The sequence below is a fragment of the Polypterus senegalus genome, chromosome 11 (assembly GCF_016835505.1).
Source record: "Polypterus senegalus isolate Bchr_013 chromosome 11, ASM1683550v1, whole genome shotgun sequence".
NCBI classification, from domain to species: Eukaryota; Metazoa; Chordata; class Cladistia; order Polypteriformes; family Polypteridae; genus Polypterus; species Polypterus senegalus.
The window spans coordinates 123,067,189-123,084,947 of NC_053164.1; the positions used below are offsets into that span (position 1 = coordinate 123,067,189).

At 36.6% G+C, this 17,759-nt stretch overlaps 1 protein-coding gene across 1 annotated transcript in view; it reads left to right on the forward strand.

Moving 5' to 3' along the window:
• Window positions 1-1,412: 1,412 nt before the first annotated feature.
• stc1 (stanniocalcin 1) overlaps window positions 1,413-17,759 on the forward strand; it is a 31,803-nt gene continuing 15,456 nt past the window's right edge. The window contains exon 1 of the mRNA XM_039769594.1: window positions 1,413-1,710. Within this exon, the coding sequence (XP_039625528.1) occupies window positions 1,596-1,710 (115 nt within the window). The 5' untranslated portion in view covers window positions 1,413-1,595. The remainder of the gene's footprint in view (window positions 1,711-17,759) is intronic.

A 17,759-nucleotide genomic window follows, 5' to 3' on the forward strand; every position in this document is an offset into this window, starting at 1 on the left:
AAATATGTTTTACATTTAGTGCTTGTAAGAGCTGTGGTGTTAACTTGTGGTTGGAGAGAGAGAGAGAGAGAAGGACGAGAGTGAGAAGTAAAGAGCAGATGTGACACTCACCATAACCATTATTAGGTGTCAAAGGTTTAACAGCGGAAAATGTTTAAATAAAGCACACATTTTAGCATGAATTTCAGAAGTGGGACTGAAGCAGCCTGTGCCAAATGCCCGGAACATCGAATGTTTGAAAGCCATTGTCAGCAGTGAATCACTGTGCAGCGACTGCTGATAAGGGACGATATTCGATATCTTAATAAAATAAAATAAAACAAGATCGCGAACATAGAGAACTGCACTTTATATTGTAAAAAAATCCGCAATGTCTAGTTCAGTCTTCTTATATTTCATTTTTTAAAAGTTCTGAGTCAAATCCGGAGTTGCGGCAAATCTCGATGTCTTCAACGAAAGCTCCTCTCTTTAATTTTTTATCCAGCTGATTTTTGGGCTTCCAAAAATACACCAAAATGTTCTCAAAGCACGCATATTTTTTAAAGAGTCCATCTACTCGTCTTATAATATATTAAGTCAGTTCTGCGTAGCGAAAAAACAAGTCAGGACCCGCTCCTGTGCATTATTTTTTATTTCTTTTTTATTTTATTTTATTTTAATTAGTTATGCTTTACTTTGTTCTGTTCAGTGCATGATTAATTGAGTACACCAAAACAATCTCTTCTGATACTGTAATTCAATATTTACAACAGCCATCCACTTTTTGTATCAATTATAATTAACAATACAGGAACGCAATGATTTATTTAGCAGACACAATAGTTCAGATCGATTAACAAATCATAAAGGCGTAGATACACTGATTTCAGTGTATTTTTAAAGAAATGCCTCAAAATGACTGTTTAATATATGAAATGTTGTTCAGTAATACTATATAAATAACATATTTCACCGACTGATAAAAAAAAACTGTGAAGAAAATTATCTTCAGTCATGCATCCATTCCCGCTACTCACTAAAAAATAATAATTTAAATCTAAAAATCACTTGGAAAGAGTTAAACATGGCAAGAATAACGGACAGTTGTGCTTGGAAATAGAAATTATTTCAAGATCAAAATACATGATAAAACAGGTGTCTTTGTGATGAATATTTTGTATATAGCATATTTTTTCTATTCTCATAAAATATTTCCTGAAATGAAATATACATACGGATAATGTGTGAAGATTGCGATAAACATTAACTTTCCAAAATGGTCGATGTCACGATGAAACGTCATTTAGTGGAAACTATTCCCTGAATGAGACGTTGCCCCCAACTTTGTGAATGGACAGCTGAGAAGCGCAGCGCGGTGATTGGTCTGCGGCCCGGCACTCCGATTAGCAGCGAGATAAGAAGCGCCTATATAAACTGTACGTGCGACGCTCGTAGCCATGGAAGAGAAACGAGGGGCTTCGTCGATTACATTGGTAGCATCTGGAAAGCCGGCCTCACTCATATTAAAGGAGAGAAAGACTCCGTCCGAAAAAAAGACAGAGGACGACCCACACTCCCTCCCAAAAAAGCAATAACTTCGTCAAGCTTTACAGACAATGCTGCAGAAGACAGGAATACTCATCCTTTTCGCATTGCTCGCGTCCGCCTATGAGATTGACCAAAACGAGTCGCTAGCAGCCAGGAAAGCCCGAGTCGCTGTTCACAGCTCAGGTAAGGCTTGTCATTGCTAATACGTTATTGACACCCATGTATCGATAAATGGCTTAACGACAGAGAGAAAGAGAGAGAGACGGAAAAGAAGAGAGAGAGACGGGGACGGCAGTATCTTCATGGGATTGCTGCCGCCGTGTCACTGCATTAGCACAGCGGCGATTTTGAAAACTGCAGGAGGCTAGGAGGAAAGAAAGAAGTCAAGCAAATGAGACCGGCTTTTCGTCCGTTTTATTTTATCTTATCGATGGTTTGTATAAATTGCAATCTTAGTCTAAAGTCTGGTCCTATTTCATTCATGGCCTTTGCCAAGTCATCCTTTCTGTAAATGCTTTTAATTTTTAAAGAAATTATTGTATCTAATTCCCAAAGTTACACTGTACACCTACACCAAGTAGAATTTGCTACACTAAAGTGAGTATAGAGACGTATCCGTGGCGCCAGCACAGTTTAAAAGGGCAGACCCCTGGCAGCGGACACCTACGTGCGGAGTTGGACGTACCAGAATCCCACTGAGCCGAGCAGCGATTTTGGGGGAGAGAAAGAATCTCAGAGTGAGTGGCGCGTGCACAGTGACTTGCATTGACAGCATCCCACTGCGTTAGCGGGCAGAACTCATGCACAGAGTCCCGATTATGAATCCTTCCTATCTGAAACTCAAATCAGTATTCATTATTTCAAGATTTATTACCGAGTTGCATTCTAAATAGAGCGCCTATGGTACAGTAAATTAATACTGTAAACACTTATAACAACATACAAGCTTTTGCCTTGTGAATGAATGAATGAATGAATGAAAGAATGAATAAGCAGAGATTTGCGAGTTCCCTGAAAACAAACGAATCCTGAAAAAATTAGATTTTAAATTTTTGAAGAAATGCACTTACCTGTAAGAAAGTATAAAAAAAAATATATGATATTCAATTAAGACTTCCAAATTCAGAAAGATATTTGTGTTACTTATGCTCTGTAATTGATTAAGTACAGGTAACAAAGACATCAAAATCTATCTATCTATCTATCTATCTATCTATCTATCTATCTATCTATCTATCTATCTATCTATCTATCTATCTATCTATCTATCTATCTATCTATCTATCACTAAACTGTCTGTTTTCCTAATATGTATTGATATTTACCTCTTGTTTCAGAAGGAGGCATCTCAAATTTTCACATGTCTCCACCTTACAACCTAAATTACTGATTTACTGCCTTTGTCTTGACACTCTGATTTTACTCCAAATTCCAAAAATCTGTCTCATTTGACTGGGTGTAGATGTTTGTATTAGTGTACCCTCTGAATGACTAACATCCCATCCAAGGCTGACACACTTTGTCTGAAGTGTTTGCCATGGAGGTCTGTAGCTCTTTACAACCCTAAAACTGGATTACATAGGTTCGGCTAATGGAAGAATGCATGGTTGTTTAATTGCTTCTTTCAAGAATATGTGACATTCTCAAACCTGCTTAATCCAATTATATGATAAAAGGGCCTGGAGCCTGTCCTGGCTACATTATCCGCAAGGTAGGATGGTGGACCAGCCTATCACAACCTTTGGATATTTTGATATTTTTCAAAAGTGTGTTTTTGAAGCAGCAATACAGAACGTTTTAACATGATGGATGATATTTTAATTTAACACCTGATCACTGATTTTTTGCCCCTATCACTTATAGGTTTTCCAGTTAATTCTAAATGTACAATTTGCATTCAGACATGCTTATGAAAAGAATAACTGAGTTCTTTATTTAAAATAATTAGTCATTATATATTACTGTATATGAAGGACAGGATAATGGTGTACTGATTATTGTTTCTGCCTTACAGGATCCAGTCCCAGGCATTGACATTTTCTCTGTGCTTTTGGGAGGTTGTTCTAAGAAATTGCATTGATTAGTAATTCTGTATTAATCTATTGTAGATGATTATATTTTTTGAGATTGCCTGTTATCCTATTTGATGTTGCTTTCTGTCTTGTGCTAAGTGATCAAGCGCCTTACAACCATATAATGGTCAATTCTGGATCACATATCTGATGCATGGATGAGACATATGAGTTTTACATTCATACAAGTTACAGTTAATATAAACTACTTATGGAGGCACAGTGGTGAAGTGCTTGGGATTGCTGTTTCCTGAATGCAATGTCCTGGGCTCAAATCTCATGATGTTTTCAAAATCTTTATGAATCTACATGGATTTTCCACCAGGTACTCTGATAATGCTTCCACATCCCAAATATATGTGTTATGTTGTTCATTAAGAGCTGGCAATGTGTGAGTATGGGTGTATGTGTCCAGAACTGTTTTCTACCTTTTGCCTGATGCTCCCAGAAAAGGCTCTGCCCTTCTGTGATCTTAACATGGCTTGAGTGTGTTTAAGAATGTATTGCTGTGTAAAGCTTATATTAAATAGTATAAGAACAACAGTATAGAGAAAATGGTAAGATTAATTCCTGGCTAACTGACTTACTATCCAATGCTTCAGGGATATTAATAACTTCTTTTTACTAAAATACATTTTAGTTCTTGTCCTGGTCTCTATATGTGAAGAGTTTGCCTGATCTACCCATATCTCCAGCTACTCTAGTTTCCTAGCACTGTTATCTTTAAATTGAGTAAGTGTGAATTCAGTCACCCCGTGAGGTACTGGTGCCATGTCCAGCTCATTTGCTTTGCACCCAGTGCATCCAGGATAGGTTTCAGCACTGTAAAATGAAAACAGCGGGTTCAGAAAAAGAAAATGTTTTGATATTGTAGCTTTTTGAATGAATTACAAGATGCCAGGGACAGAGGGGTTGGTCCAAAAAGTGCATGGGAGAGAAGGGAAGCCCAACAATGACATATTTCAATGGAAGAATCCATGCTGTTAATTTAAGTGTCACTCATAGAGTCAATGTGGGTACAATGGAGATGCCAAAGGGCTGGTATGCCTTACTCTTTTATTGATTGTCTTGGACATATATACAGTGTATATAGAGAGAAAGAGGCTCGTTGTAGATGCCTGCAAGGAATCTTTCACCTTAAATGATTATTATTGCCTGAGATACACTCTCACTCAATGGTCCTCTATGACACATTATAAGATTGTGAGACCATGAAAGCCAAGTTGTTAATTAATTTGAGTCAAAAGAGAACTGCTCCAGTCCTAAATAATAACTGTAGCAAAGAGTTTGAAAATAGAATAGATGTGTGCACTAAGCACTTTAATTTGTACCAGTAGAATGAGGAGAACAGTAGACTGTTAGTGCTACCATGACAAATTGTATTTGAATATGCTCTTAATGTTTAGAGTGCCCTGATCCCAGAACTAGCTGCCCCCAAAGTAACCCCTTAAGTAGGTTTTAAACGTGCTACTTTCCAGTAACATACTATGCTTAGAATCTATCTGTCTATCTGTCTGTCTGTCTGTCTGTCTGGACCCTGTGTTGGACTTTGTACTCCAGCCATTGTTGGTTCCTACAAGACTTCAGAAGTTACTCCAGAAGCTAGGCTATTGGCCGTGAAGTGAATAGGCAGATTAGAAAATGTATGGATGATAATACTAATTAAGAGAATTAATACAATGAAGTATTATTATTAAGGGTATACTTTAATGTTATGTGGTAGTAAAGTAAATACAAACATAGAAATATAAATATATACATATACATATATATGTATGTGTGTGTGTATATATATGTATATGTACATTATATAGAATTTATTGAGTCATTAATACTTCCATAAACCTTAATAACATATATTAAAAAGTTTATAAAACCATAATTCTTTACAGTTCTCCTTACTTAAAGCACTACCACTCAGGGAGAACTGAGATATGAACCTATAATCTCCTTAGTATGAGGTAGCAGATTGATTGATAGATCAGTTATTGGGGACAAATAAAGTATCTATCTATCTATCTATCTATCTATCTCTATCTATCTATGTATCTATCTCTATCTATCTCTATCTATATCTATGTGTCTATCTCTATCTATCTCTATCTATATCTATGTATCTAAAAACCTAGTTCAGGGTTTTTGGTGGTAATGCTGTAGATCTAGGGGGAGAAACAAGGTGCTCCCAAAGAGGCATAATGAGTCTTCTGCTGTTCTGGAACCAGCTATAAAATCACATTAGAGTAACAGTAAGTATTTAGTTTTGTCCTACAGGCTGAGATTGTTGTTAATAATATTACAGGTAAAAGCAGTAAGTCTTTTGCTACATTATTATGCTTTGGACAAAAATGAAGTGGAGCAATTTTCATTTATATCAAGCCACATTAGCTTGTGTGTCACGTGATATCAGGTATACTGTGTTTGTGGGAGTTTTCACAATAATGGCTATCTCAGCCCCTTTGAATAAGCTTATGTTGGCATGGTGTTGATAGTATTAGGGGAGGTATGACTTACTAGCTCACTTTGATTATCTGTATAGTGGTGGATAACTATTGTATGCCCAGATTTTTCTTCATTGCCTGTATACCTGCATTATAAGCTCAACCTACGTTTGTGGTACTTTTCCTGATTAAACATGCCTGGTTCTCTGTTTTATTGTAGTCCATAATGTATCATACAATTGTATTCCTGACTGAATAATTCATTGAAAAATCTGGTGTTTTGAAACAATGAGTTTTTTGAAAGAGCTCACAAGGAAATGTTTTTAATAAAATTAAAAACACTCATTTCCTGTCATTTTTATAAGTGTTTATACAGTACATTTGACAGCTGATTCATAATACATTAGAGATTCTTGGCTCAGAGCCATGCCCTCAAATCTTCTCATATGCCATTATTCATTTTCACAGTTAAATGTAATATCATGCATTTGCCATGTATTAAAATAAATGTAAATATTGGTTATTAAAAATATAATACAATGTTTGTTTTAGAAACAATAGGTGCAAGGGATTGAAAAATCCTGGAAGTTACACCAGTCGATCGCAGTGCAGAGCTATATGCATACATTTTTAATTCTTGTATGGGGAGCTAACTGTTAAATTTTCATAATTATTTTGTCACCAAAATCAGCTCTGGACAAGTTTAATACATTTTAACGTGACTTTATTAGTATTATTTCAACACCTTTCTTGTGAGTAGTGGTCATATTGTTTATAGCAACTGCACCCCGTTGCCAGTCACAGGACAAATAATGTCAACATGGCCCACCTATTTAAGATGGTGGAATACAATATTCTGCATCCAAGCTTTTGGATTAAACCTAAAAGCTATGGTGATTTTGACATAATTATGTACCAAAATATTTCTTGGATGTTTTCTTGACTTTCTGGCATTGTTTATTTATTTAGAATTTTGACAAGTGTTTTTTCCTCTGACAAACAATTTTTACTTGTTCATTTTGCCTAATGAGCCCTCTCTTAACTGTTACTTCTCTCTTGGCTTATTCCAAATAAGATATTTTGTTTCCTGGTTAATAGTACCCAGTTTTGTGTGTATTAGATTGACTGGCAACTCTAGATTGGACCCATATGAATGTGGGGGTGTGTGTGAGTGGACCTGTAATGGACTTTGTGCCCCAGCCATGGGTGGTTCCTGCAAGATTCCAGAAGCTACTCCAGAAGCTAGGCTATGGGCAATGATGTGAATAGGAAGATATATGGATGATAATACTGATTAAGAGAAATAATTAAATGCTGTATTATTATTAAGTGTATACTTTAATGTTATTTGGTAGTAAAATAAAGGTCAGTTACATAAATAAAAATATTAATATATAAAATGTACATTATAGACTTCTTGAGTAATTAATATTTCCATAATATTAATAACATTTATTAAAGTTTATGAACCCACTTGTTATTTGTGATAAAAGTAATCATTAATTAATGCCACTAAACTAGAGGTAAGACTAAGGCAAAATAGCAAAGTGAACACTGTAAATAGGCTGTCTGATTTGAGCAGAGCAAGGGCAGGACCCAATGATCATCAAAACCATTGTTTTTGCCCAGACACAATGGTTAATAATTATCATTTGGACTTTTTTCTTACAGAATTAGATCTTAAATTCAGAAATTAACATAAAAATAACAATTCTAAAATAATTGATTATGAGTATATGTTTGGGTGAATTGGATGATAGTCATTAAAATCTTTGCGGGTTAAACCAAATACTGATAGTCGGAAGGTGCTCTTTTTCAAGGAGTCTTTCTTTAATTTAGGAAACAAAAGACAAACACTTTGTTTTATGTGATTATTTAAAAAAATGGTGGTAGCATATATTTAATATCCATCATCAATGATCCTTAATCCAGGGTCAAGGGGGCCAGCACCCATCTACCACATCTATGTCTGCAGCATGGGACCCAACCTTAGGTGGAATGCCATTTGATACCTTTGGGTAAATAAAATGATCATTGGTGATTGTTAAGCAAACTTGTGAAAATATTTCAGTTTTCATGCAGTGCTACATTGACCTGAATATTTTTCTCTATAAAAATCTATTCTCTTCTTTGCTCATTTTTTAACAGTTCCTTTTAATCTTCTGCCAACTTTGCCTTCTTCCTTCTGGCTCCAAAATCGAGTACATACCAGCTGCAAAATTCTTTTTTAAAGAGTTACGTTGAAAGTAACTAATTTTTGTTTTAACAAATATTTACTTAATAATTTTTAACTATGATGAAAATCCTGGCCCTGTGTACTGTATGAAATGAGGCTGTGAACCATTATATGTGAGTTCATTACCTACAACAGAAATATGTCCACTCAGTGTTTCCATGCAGTAAATGACTCTAATCAAGAGAAACATTTTGGTTTTGGTTCCTTTTTAATAATTTTCACTTTGCAAGAAATATACAGTTCTGATCAAAATTAAACTTGGGTCAGCTGAGTAATTGACTACATTTGAATGTGAATATTTGTAGTGAATGGCACAATGGAGAACATTTTAGCTTCATAATTCCGGGATGAAATCCTAACTTTGTCACTCTCTATGTAGAGTTTGCTTGTTATTCCCATGTATGTGTTGAGTTATTATGATTTATTTCCATATCCTAAAGACCTTCAAGTTAGTTTAATAGGCAACTGTACAATGAGTGGTTGTGACTGTGTATCAATGTACAAGCAGGCATGGCTTTGAATTGACTGGCCTCCATCTTTGTTTTTTGCCTTGCAGTCTAAACTCTATCCCTATAAAAAAGAAATGGGCTCAGAAAATATTTGTACTATTACCAGACCATAATTGTTTGTACTTAACACAAAACCAGATACCCTACCTTTAGAAGGACCATAATAATATTTTAGTTTAGCATCATTTGCTTATGATTCATAGGTTTTATGGCAATAGGTAAAAAAGGGAAAATAAAGCAATGCAAACCTATGAGAAAGTTTCAGAAGAAATGTAGACTAAATTTATCAAATTTATATACAGTATGTTAGGGCAGAATAGTGGCACAGTTTTAGCACTTCAACCTCGCAGTAAGAAAGCCAGGTTTCTGCGTGGATTTTGCATATTCTCCATGTGTCTGTGGGGGTTTACCCCACAATGTCCAAAAATGTGCAGGATGGGTGAACTGACAGTGCTAAACCAGCCCTAATGTGCTAAGGTATGTTTGGTGTATGGAGGTCTATGTGGGAATTAAATGAACTGGTGCGCTGTCCCCCACTCGGTGCTAGCTGGGATAGCCTCCAGCACCCCATGAGACCATGAGCTGAATTAACCAGGTTAGAAAATGACCTGATATGACATAAAATACAAATAGCATAAGGAGCTAGGACATAACTAAAAAGAGATTAATCTGATCCTTCAGATAGCAAACCATACAAGTCTTACCACTTATAAGTAAGCAAATGTTTAATCATCTTTTTCCATTTTAGGTTAAGAGGTAACAGCTTCTTACATTTTTCCTGACATTCAGTAAATCCAACTTATTTGTAATAACTTAAAGCATCCTTTCCTATGAGTCACGCTATGCTTATGGCTTGTTATTGACTGACTATGGTTAAAGAATCTTTTCCTAGAATTAATAAGACAATGGGGACATAAAAAGGATGTTAGAGTACCTAATTGTTGTGCAGCCTACTAAAGCTCTACAGCACATATTGAGGAAATAAGAAAGACACATAGTTACGGAATCATAGCAATGTGTGGTTGAAAATGCAGTGAAGGTGACAATTAGCCAAATGGGTGTTAATAGGCATTCATCCATATTGAATGTATGTTATGGAACCATAAGGGAGCCGTGTTAGAATATCATAGTTTACAATTTGAATAAACCCTTCAATTCATTTACTTGTCCAGATGCTAATTTATCCCACTCTTTCATTACATTTGCGATCAGCAAAAAATCTGCTTCAACAAAATGATAGGGTGTTTATTCTAGATTAGATCTAGATTCTATTTACTGTAGATATGTAAAATAAAATCAGTCTTTTCTAAAATACTGGTTTCCATTGGGTTACATTCCACATTGTCAGTGCACTTAATAATTAGGAATTATTCTTAACTGTAGCTTGAAGAAACTCCATGTTCTTTGTCTTTCAGGTTGGGAAGGATATGTTTTGGATTATTGTGTCTTTTGCATTTTCAATAAAGCTGGCAGACGAGGCTTCTGATATGGCTCTTGGAAGGATAGCTTCAGTGTGGAGTAAACCGTTTCGGGTGTCACAAAGTACTTGAGGTACTGGTATTTGTGAAAAAATTGGAAGATGAAGTACACAATAGTCTTTGCAAAATAATGATTATGATGATTACTAATAATGATGATGGCAACAATAATAACAATACTACTACTGTTATTATTATTATTATTATTATTATTATTAGAGCAAAAGTGGATGATTTCACATTATATAATAACCTTCCCATAACTACTTTGCACACCTACTGTTTCCTGGTCAAGATTAAGGACATCCAGAACCAATCCTAGTATCAAGAGATATAAGGATATGTAATAATCAATAATATTTTTTATTCTTAAGGTGTGGCTTAAAATGTGGCTTTCAAGGTATAAGCGGTGGCGCAGTGGTAGCACTGCTGCCTTGCTATGAAGAGACCTGGGTTCGCTTCCCTGGTCCTCCCTGCATGGAGTTTGCATGTTCTCCCCGTGTCTGCGTGGGTTTCCTCCGGGTGCTCTGGTTTTCTCCCACTTTCCAAAGACATGCAGGTTAGGTGGATTGGCAATTCTAAATTGTCCCTAGTGTGTGCTTGGTGTGTGTGTGACCTGTGGTGGGTTGGCGCCCTGCGTTTGCTGGGATTTGCTCCAGCAGAACCCGTGACCCTATATTTGAATTCAGCGGGCTGGAAAATGGATGGATGGAAGGTATAAGCATTAAAAGTGATCTTTGAACAAACAAACCTAAATGTTTATATAAGAATGGGTGATTAGATTAGGTTAAGTAGACTTTCTCAGAGGGAAATTTGTCTGACACAGGAAACTGCAAAATTCATGAGACCCTGTTACAGAGATTCTAGAGAACAAGCCAAGACACAGCATTTGACAGTAATTGTTATAATCAGTACAAAAACTTGCAAGATTTGTTCAAATAAGATTAATTACCTTTTACAGTACATAATAATATTTCATATCCCTACAGCTACTAGAATTTAGAATGCTTATAATGCTGGGAATAAAAACAGTTCTTAAATCTGTTACTCTTTACCCTAGGGAACCAAAATCTTCTGTCTAATGGCAACATGTGAAATTTAGGTAAAAGAAGATGGCTACTGTCTGACAAAATCAAGTCAGCCTTCTTTTTTAACTTGTTTGTGATACACTACAGATACTAAGAGAGGACTGGTGCAAACCAATAATTTTATGCCAATTTTGACAATGCTGTTTAGGCAGTTTGTGTTCTTTTTTATAATAATTTTTTAATTAATTAAATCTAAAGAAAATCAACATGACAGACCTAGAAGCAATGAATATCTGAATTAGACTCAAATGGTGTCCCTACTCAGTCCCATGTCCTGCAGCAGGAACTTCAGCAGTGCAAACGAGCCACACCACTACATTCAGGTAAGAGGACAACTGCATCACTAGTCACTGCTCATTAAAGATTTCAATCTGGAAATCCTAGTCATGACTGGAGATGCTGAATGCACTGTAAAGTTGTGATGCAGACAACTCCAAAAGAATTAAATTATAAAAGGTAGACAGTTTTTTCATTATAATCAGGTCTCTCTTCATCTAGGAGTGAGGCTTGACAAGTTTTACAGCATACAAATATGTGGCAATGGAGAACAGGAACTGAATAGCATTGAAGAAGGAGAGCAGAAAATTAGAAACCAGAAAGTCCTAACCAGAAGACAAAACTAAAACATGTGTATAAATGTTCCTGGGACAATACAATACAATACAGTTTATTTTTGTATAGCCCAAAATCACACAGGAAGTGCCACAATGGGCTTTAACAGGCCCTGCCTCTTGACAGCCCCCCAGCCTTGACTCTCTGAGAAGACAAGGAAAAACTCCCAAAAAAACCTTTTAGGGAAAAATGGGAGAAACCTTGGGAAAGGCAGTTCAAAGAGAGACCCCTTTCCAGGTAGGTTGGGCGTGCAGTGGATGTCAAAAGAAGGGGGTCAATACAATACAATACACAGAACAGAACAAATCCTTAATACAGCATAATAATTAAAATTTTAGAAGTACGGAGCCGAATTTAACAGTAGATGATATCACATAATAAGATTTGGATATTTTTAGAGTTCTGGAGACCTCATCCATCAAGCTGCCTCCCCATTTGGCCATTCCACGGCTGAAACGTTGCTCCGATGAAAGGACCCCTCTTTCCCATGATTCCTGTGATCCTCCATCAGGGATGACTTTACCATAGGCAGGCAAACAACTTGGCAGGTGGGCCGTGGAACCAATTGCCACATTTGGTTACCGAGAACAGAAACAGAATAGGTGAGGGTTAGTATTCAATTCTAACTATCATGTTACTTATGTTTTAGTGCTAACAACAGAGATGCAGTATGTACAGTTAATCAGCAGCTCTAGTCAGGATATGCTAAACTGAAGTAGTGAGTCTTCAGCCGGGATTTAAAGGATGGGACATCATACAGGCAAAAGTTACAGAGGGTATTTGGGATGAAGCTCTTTAAATGTAGTTTGCGATATAACCTATGTACAAATGTAAACTGAATAAATTGATGGCTGGGGTTTCAAGATAAAAAGTTTATATTTTTGAAAATGGTATCCCAGCAAAAAGGACATGATAATTTGAGATCCCAAGACCACTGAGAAGTACATGGTAGAGGTTTATGGGTAGCCATTAAGAGAAATAAATAGAAAACTGTAGAAGCTTTCTTAGAGAACAAAATAACTAACAAGTGAGAAGTGAGGGTGACAGCATAAAGAAGTTGTAAGGCAGACATCATGAGTTCTAGGCAGTGAACAAACCTGGATGAAGGAGTGCTGAAGTGAGACTAGAGATTTTTGATTGATGCAATACAAGAATACCCAAACAGATCACCCAATGTGACACTTTATGATTTTAAGGTTAAAAATGCCAAACCGACATATGAAATATGACAACAGATTCAATGAAAGACTTATAAAAATAAGTGATATTATGGTTTTATTTAAACATCTATTTATTATTGAAAGGCATGTATTCCAGTAATGACCTGAGGAGTGACAATGTCTGTCTTGGCATCACTATGGCACATGGAAGGAACCTACTATGCACATAATAGTAGTCCATCTCAAGACACATTCAGGTCTACATTTAATCCAGTCAGTCTATTTTTGGCATGTGGGAAGAAACTTAAATTATGCAGCTGCTAATACCATGTAAACAGGGACCAGCCTGATACCTGAAAACAGGACTGAGGTTGTAAGGCAGCATAGATGTTTAACATAACATTCAAACTTGCTTATTCAGTTCAGAGTTGCAATAAGCGCAACTGTAGAACCAACTCTGGACAGGACATTAGTTAATTTCCCGGTCACTCTGCACAGGGCAAATTTGGAATCATAATTTAACCAAGGCACCAAACTTTGGAAATGAAGGTGGGAAACCAGAGCCACTAGAGGACAAACCCACAACACTGCATCATAAGGGGAGCAATACTAATCATTGTGCTCTCTTGCTCCTTCTGATTATTATCATCATTAATAATAATATTATTATAAATAGACCCACATTTAGCATTATGGGATGTGGAGTACCTCAGTAGCTAGGATTGCTGTTTTACAACTGGTTCACATCCCAGCCTGGTTGCAGTTTAAGTAGAATATTCACATTAATTGCCACCTATATGTGGCTCTACCTTCCTAAAATATATCTTTTAGAATGATTATAAACTCCAAATTTTCTTAGTGTGCACGTGTGAATAAGTTTGGTCTTTGATGGGGTGATATCCCATCCGAGGCTATTTCCAGACATGTATTCTGCTCTGCCTAGGATAGGATCAGGCTGTCCATGAGCCTTCATTCAAATAACTGTTGATAAAATGAATGGATAATTTATTAGCAAGGTCACATAAACATTAAGTAAAACTGACAGACTGAATCTGCAGTTCCAACAATGAATTATTTCAAATACTCCTTTGTGCTTATGTTCCAAGATCACCTTTCATTTTGATTGTATGCCTTAAGGCACAATTTTTTTTCTCAACATTTTAAATTTGCACAAAAATAATGATGGTCTTGATAAAGAGAATTCCAAGTTTCCTTGTATAATTTTCTTCTTCACAGAGTCAACAGTAGTCGTAAAAGGAAATTTTCAGCCCTGCTAATAAATGGTAAAAACAATAACCTTCATTGTCTATTGAGTGAGCTTGTCTCTCCTGAACCCAAACCTGTCTGGCTAGTCCAAACGTATCAAGACATTAAAATCCATTATTTATGACTTGTTAAGTATTATGTCTCTTTACATAGTGGGTTGCCCTTCCAAAATATCATACAATAGAGGTCTATACCTTGAACAAGCCTGCCTTTCAATACCTTTCCAAAGGTTTTGTTCTTTAATCCAAGAAATACTTGTATTATTGTAAAACAAGCTTTTATCTTTATGTCTTTTCAGACCAATGTGATAATTCATTGCATTTAGCAGAAACCCATTCTTAAGCTTGTGGGTGATGTCATCATGAAACTCTGCCCTGGGGGCCAAAATGACTGTGTGTTGCAGTCCATAATGAACAGTTGAACTGCAGATGAGACACTGATGCAATGCCTTTATATTTGCTTTCTAAGCAAACTTAATTCTAAAGTGTGAACCGCTAATTATACACCAATCACCACTGACTTACAAAATAAACAAAGCTATGCAATTTTGCTAACCGCTTAACCAGAGTTCATATTTCACTCTTTTTTTTTTTCTCTTTTGCTTCAACCATTCAGAACATCCAAACAACTGCATTTTCTACACAAATCGTTATCTGGCTTTGCCCTACAGCCAGCAATCATGTTTATATTGTGCTGTTGATGCTACCATTTAATATACCACCTGGTATAAGCACAGACTTTTCTTGTAATTTGTTTTTCCTTTAAGCATTCATTGATGGTAGTAAGGTTAATAGGTTTACTTCTGCACCTCCATGTCTTTCTCTTTTAATCACTTTAAAGAATTACTAATGCAAGCCCGAAATGTTTAACAGATCAGATCCAACTATATTAGTATCAAATAGCTCAGATTTTTATATTTTGTCACAATCTGAAGATATTTATAGTCTTTGTCGAGGTTTGGTTCTATTTTGCTTTTGCCCAGAACTGAATTTGGTAATTGGTGGGTCACATGGGCACCTTAATAGCTTAGTGGCCAGTACAGCAAAATATACAAAGCTATACCTTCATGCATTATCTATTCATACAAGAATCTGGAGCCAAGCTATGTGCTGTGATGGACTTTAGCATATGCAGTTTACACTAACTAGCCAGCTAAAATACATAAAGTCTGGACCCAGTATAGATCTTGTCATTTTTTGTGTCTAATATAAGAATGCTTAACAGACTTTTGTCACTACACTGAAATGTGAACATTTTACAAATTCATGTTTGAAGAGACAGCTGTTGGCCAAAGTTGCAGTTCATATTCTTACATGTTTTGAATGTAATATAAAACTTTTAAGCTGAAGTCACATCACATACAGGCCCGTTTTAAGAGTACGTTACACCCTTAGCTAGATTCGGTTGCAAGCACCCAAATAGAGACATCCAAAACAGAGTCCCCCTTAGAGATTGACTTTTTGGTACCCAATTGAGCATGGTGCCCTTAGGCCAATGTCTACTAGTCCTCAGCCAAGAACAAGCCCTGATTATATGACATCTAGTCAGAGTTATGTCAGATTTACTGACTGCCATTGCCAATCTCGTCGATGGACCATATCGATTTACATGACTGAAAATTGTTAGGCATGTCAAATTTAGTGATTGCATGTCAACCTTTCAGCACAGTAATTCTTATCCTTTTTTGTAATAGCCAATAACATGCTGCCCAATGGAGCCGGTGCTGTTTTAAAGGTTTACAGGTATGGCAAGTTGAGCTGCAATCCCTGTCCTTTTTTGCTTTTTTTCATTCTTTTGTGTGTATTGTCAAGCCTGAGTCACAGAGTTTCATGAGACAGGAAGACAAAGTCAGGTTTCCAAGGAAAGAATAACTTTATTGCTGAGAAGGCAGGAACAGTCTCAAAGCCTTATTCAAAATAGTTTTTTTTTTTCTTTGGTGCACAAGCACACAGCTTAAAACTCCTTTCTTCAGATTAAAAGAATACAAAGCCTTCTTCGTCAAGTAGGTTCAGTGGCTCCGAAGCAATGGCTGGGATCAGTGCTTGGGTTTAAATATTCTAAACATCGTGTGACAAACACAGTACGCGGTAAGCCTGCAAACCTGCAGCTGATCACAAAGAGATTAGGTTAAGAATATGCTTGTTTTCCATTGAAAAACTGACTAAGGGGGAGTTTTTCGAAGGGTATTTGTGTTACATTGCCTCTGGTTTACTGTTTAAGAGAGTGTCAGCATGCAGCTGCCAGCTGTAGGCAGGAGAAAACTAAGCTGGCTACCGTGTTGTCTTTGTGCAGTGACGGTGAATCAGTGACGGTGAATCGGTCACAATAAAAAAATGAAAGTTCCAAAGCCCCTATATTCATTATTCCGCATTGTAACTCAAAATGAGCATTCGTTGGTTGTCAGCTCTCATGCATGAGGAGGCCTTCCCTAAAACTAAAGACAAAAATCAAACCTAATCCTGAGGGATTTGTCTACTAGTTCAGACCAAGATGCAGTAGCACTAATCATTTCACCACCACTGTGCACTGTACTTATAAGCGACAGACAGGAAGAAGTGGGAAAGGTGGTGGATATTCAGTGATCTCACTTGTCTTCTGGTTGGTCAAGGGTGAAAAGTGGGGAACCACTGGCTGTGGTGTAACTCTCAACTTCTTCCCCATGTCCCACTTGCACCAGACCCCCAACTGGGAAAGATATTGCTTATCTGTGTGACTTTATATACATACATATATTTAGCACCAATACAAGCAACACAAGTCGGTAACTGTTAAAACTTCACTCACACATTTAATTTATAGTGATTTGTTTATAGGGAATTTACTGTATAGAAATATTTATTAAATGTGCATTAACCTGTCCATAGAATTTATAAACCCACCTTTTTCTTTTGCAAGTTTTTGGCCAGTTAGTATATTTCCGAAGCATTACATGAAACAGTACTGAGATGGAACAAGGTCCTTTACAGTACAAATTCTCATACATACCCTCATTCATGTCATTGCAGTTTAGAGTTTCCATTTCACCAAACACTCACATCTTTGGTCAAAAGGAAAAGCATGAGTATCTAGAGAAAGCCCACGGTGACACACGAAAATCAAACTACTCTGAAACAATTCAATTTAAAATGTGGGGAAATGTGCAAAACCCACTCCATTACTGGAACAGAAACTGAAACCAGGACCATGGAAATATGATGTGGCAGCATTAACCTCAGTACATTTCTGCCAGAATAAACATATGAGAGTCAAGTTGAATATAGGAGGAATGGTGGCTCTGAGGCTAGGGATTTGCACTGGCAATCGGAAAGTTTCCGGTTCGAGTCCCGTAAATGCCCAAAGGGGACTCTGCTCTGTTGGGCCCTTGAGCAAGGCC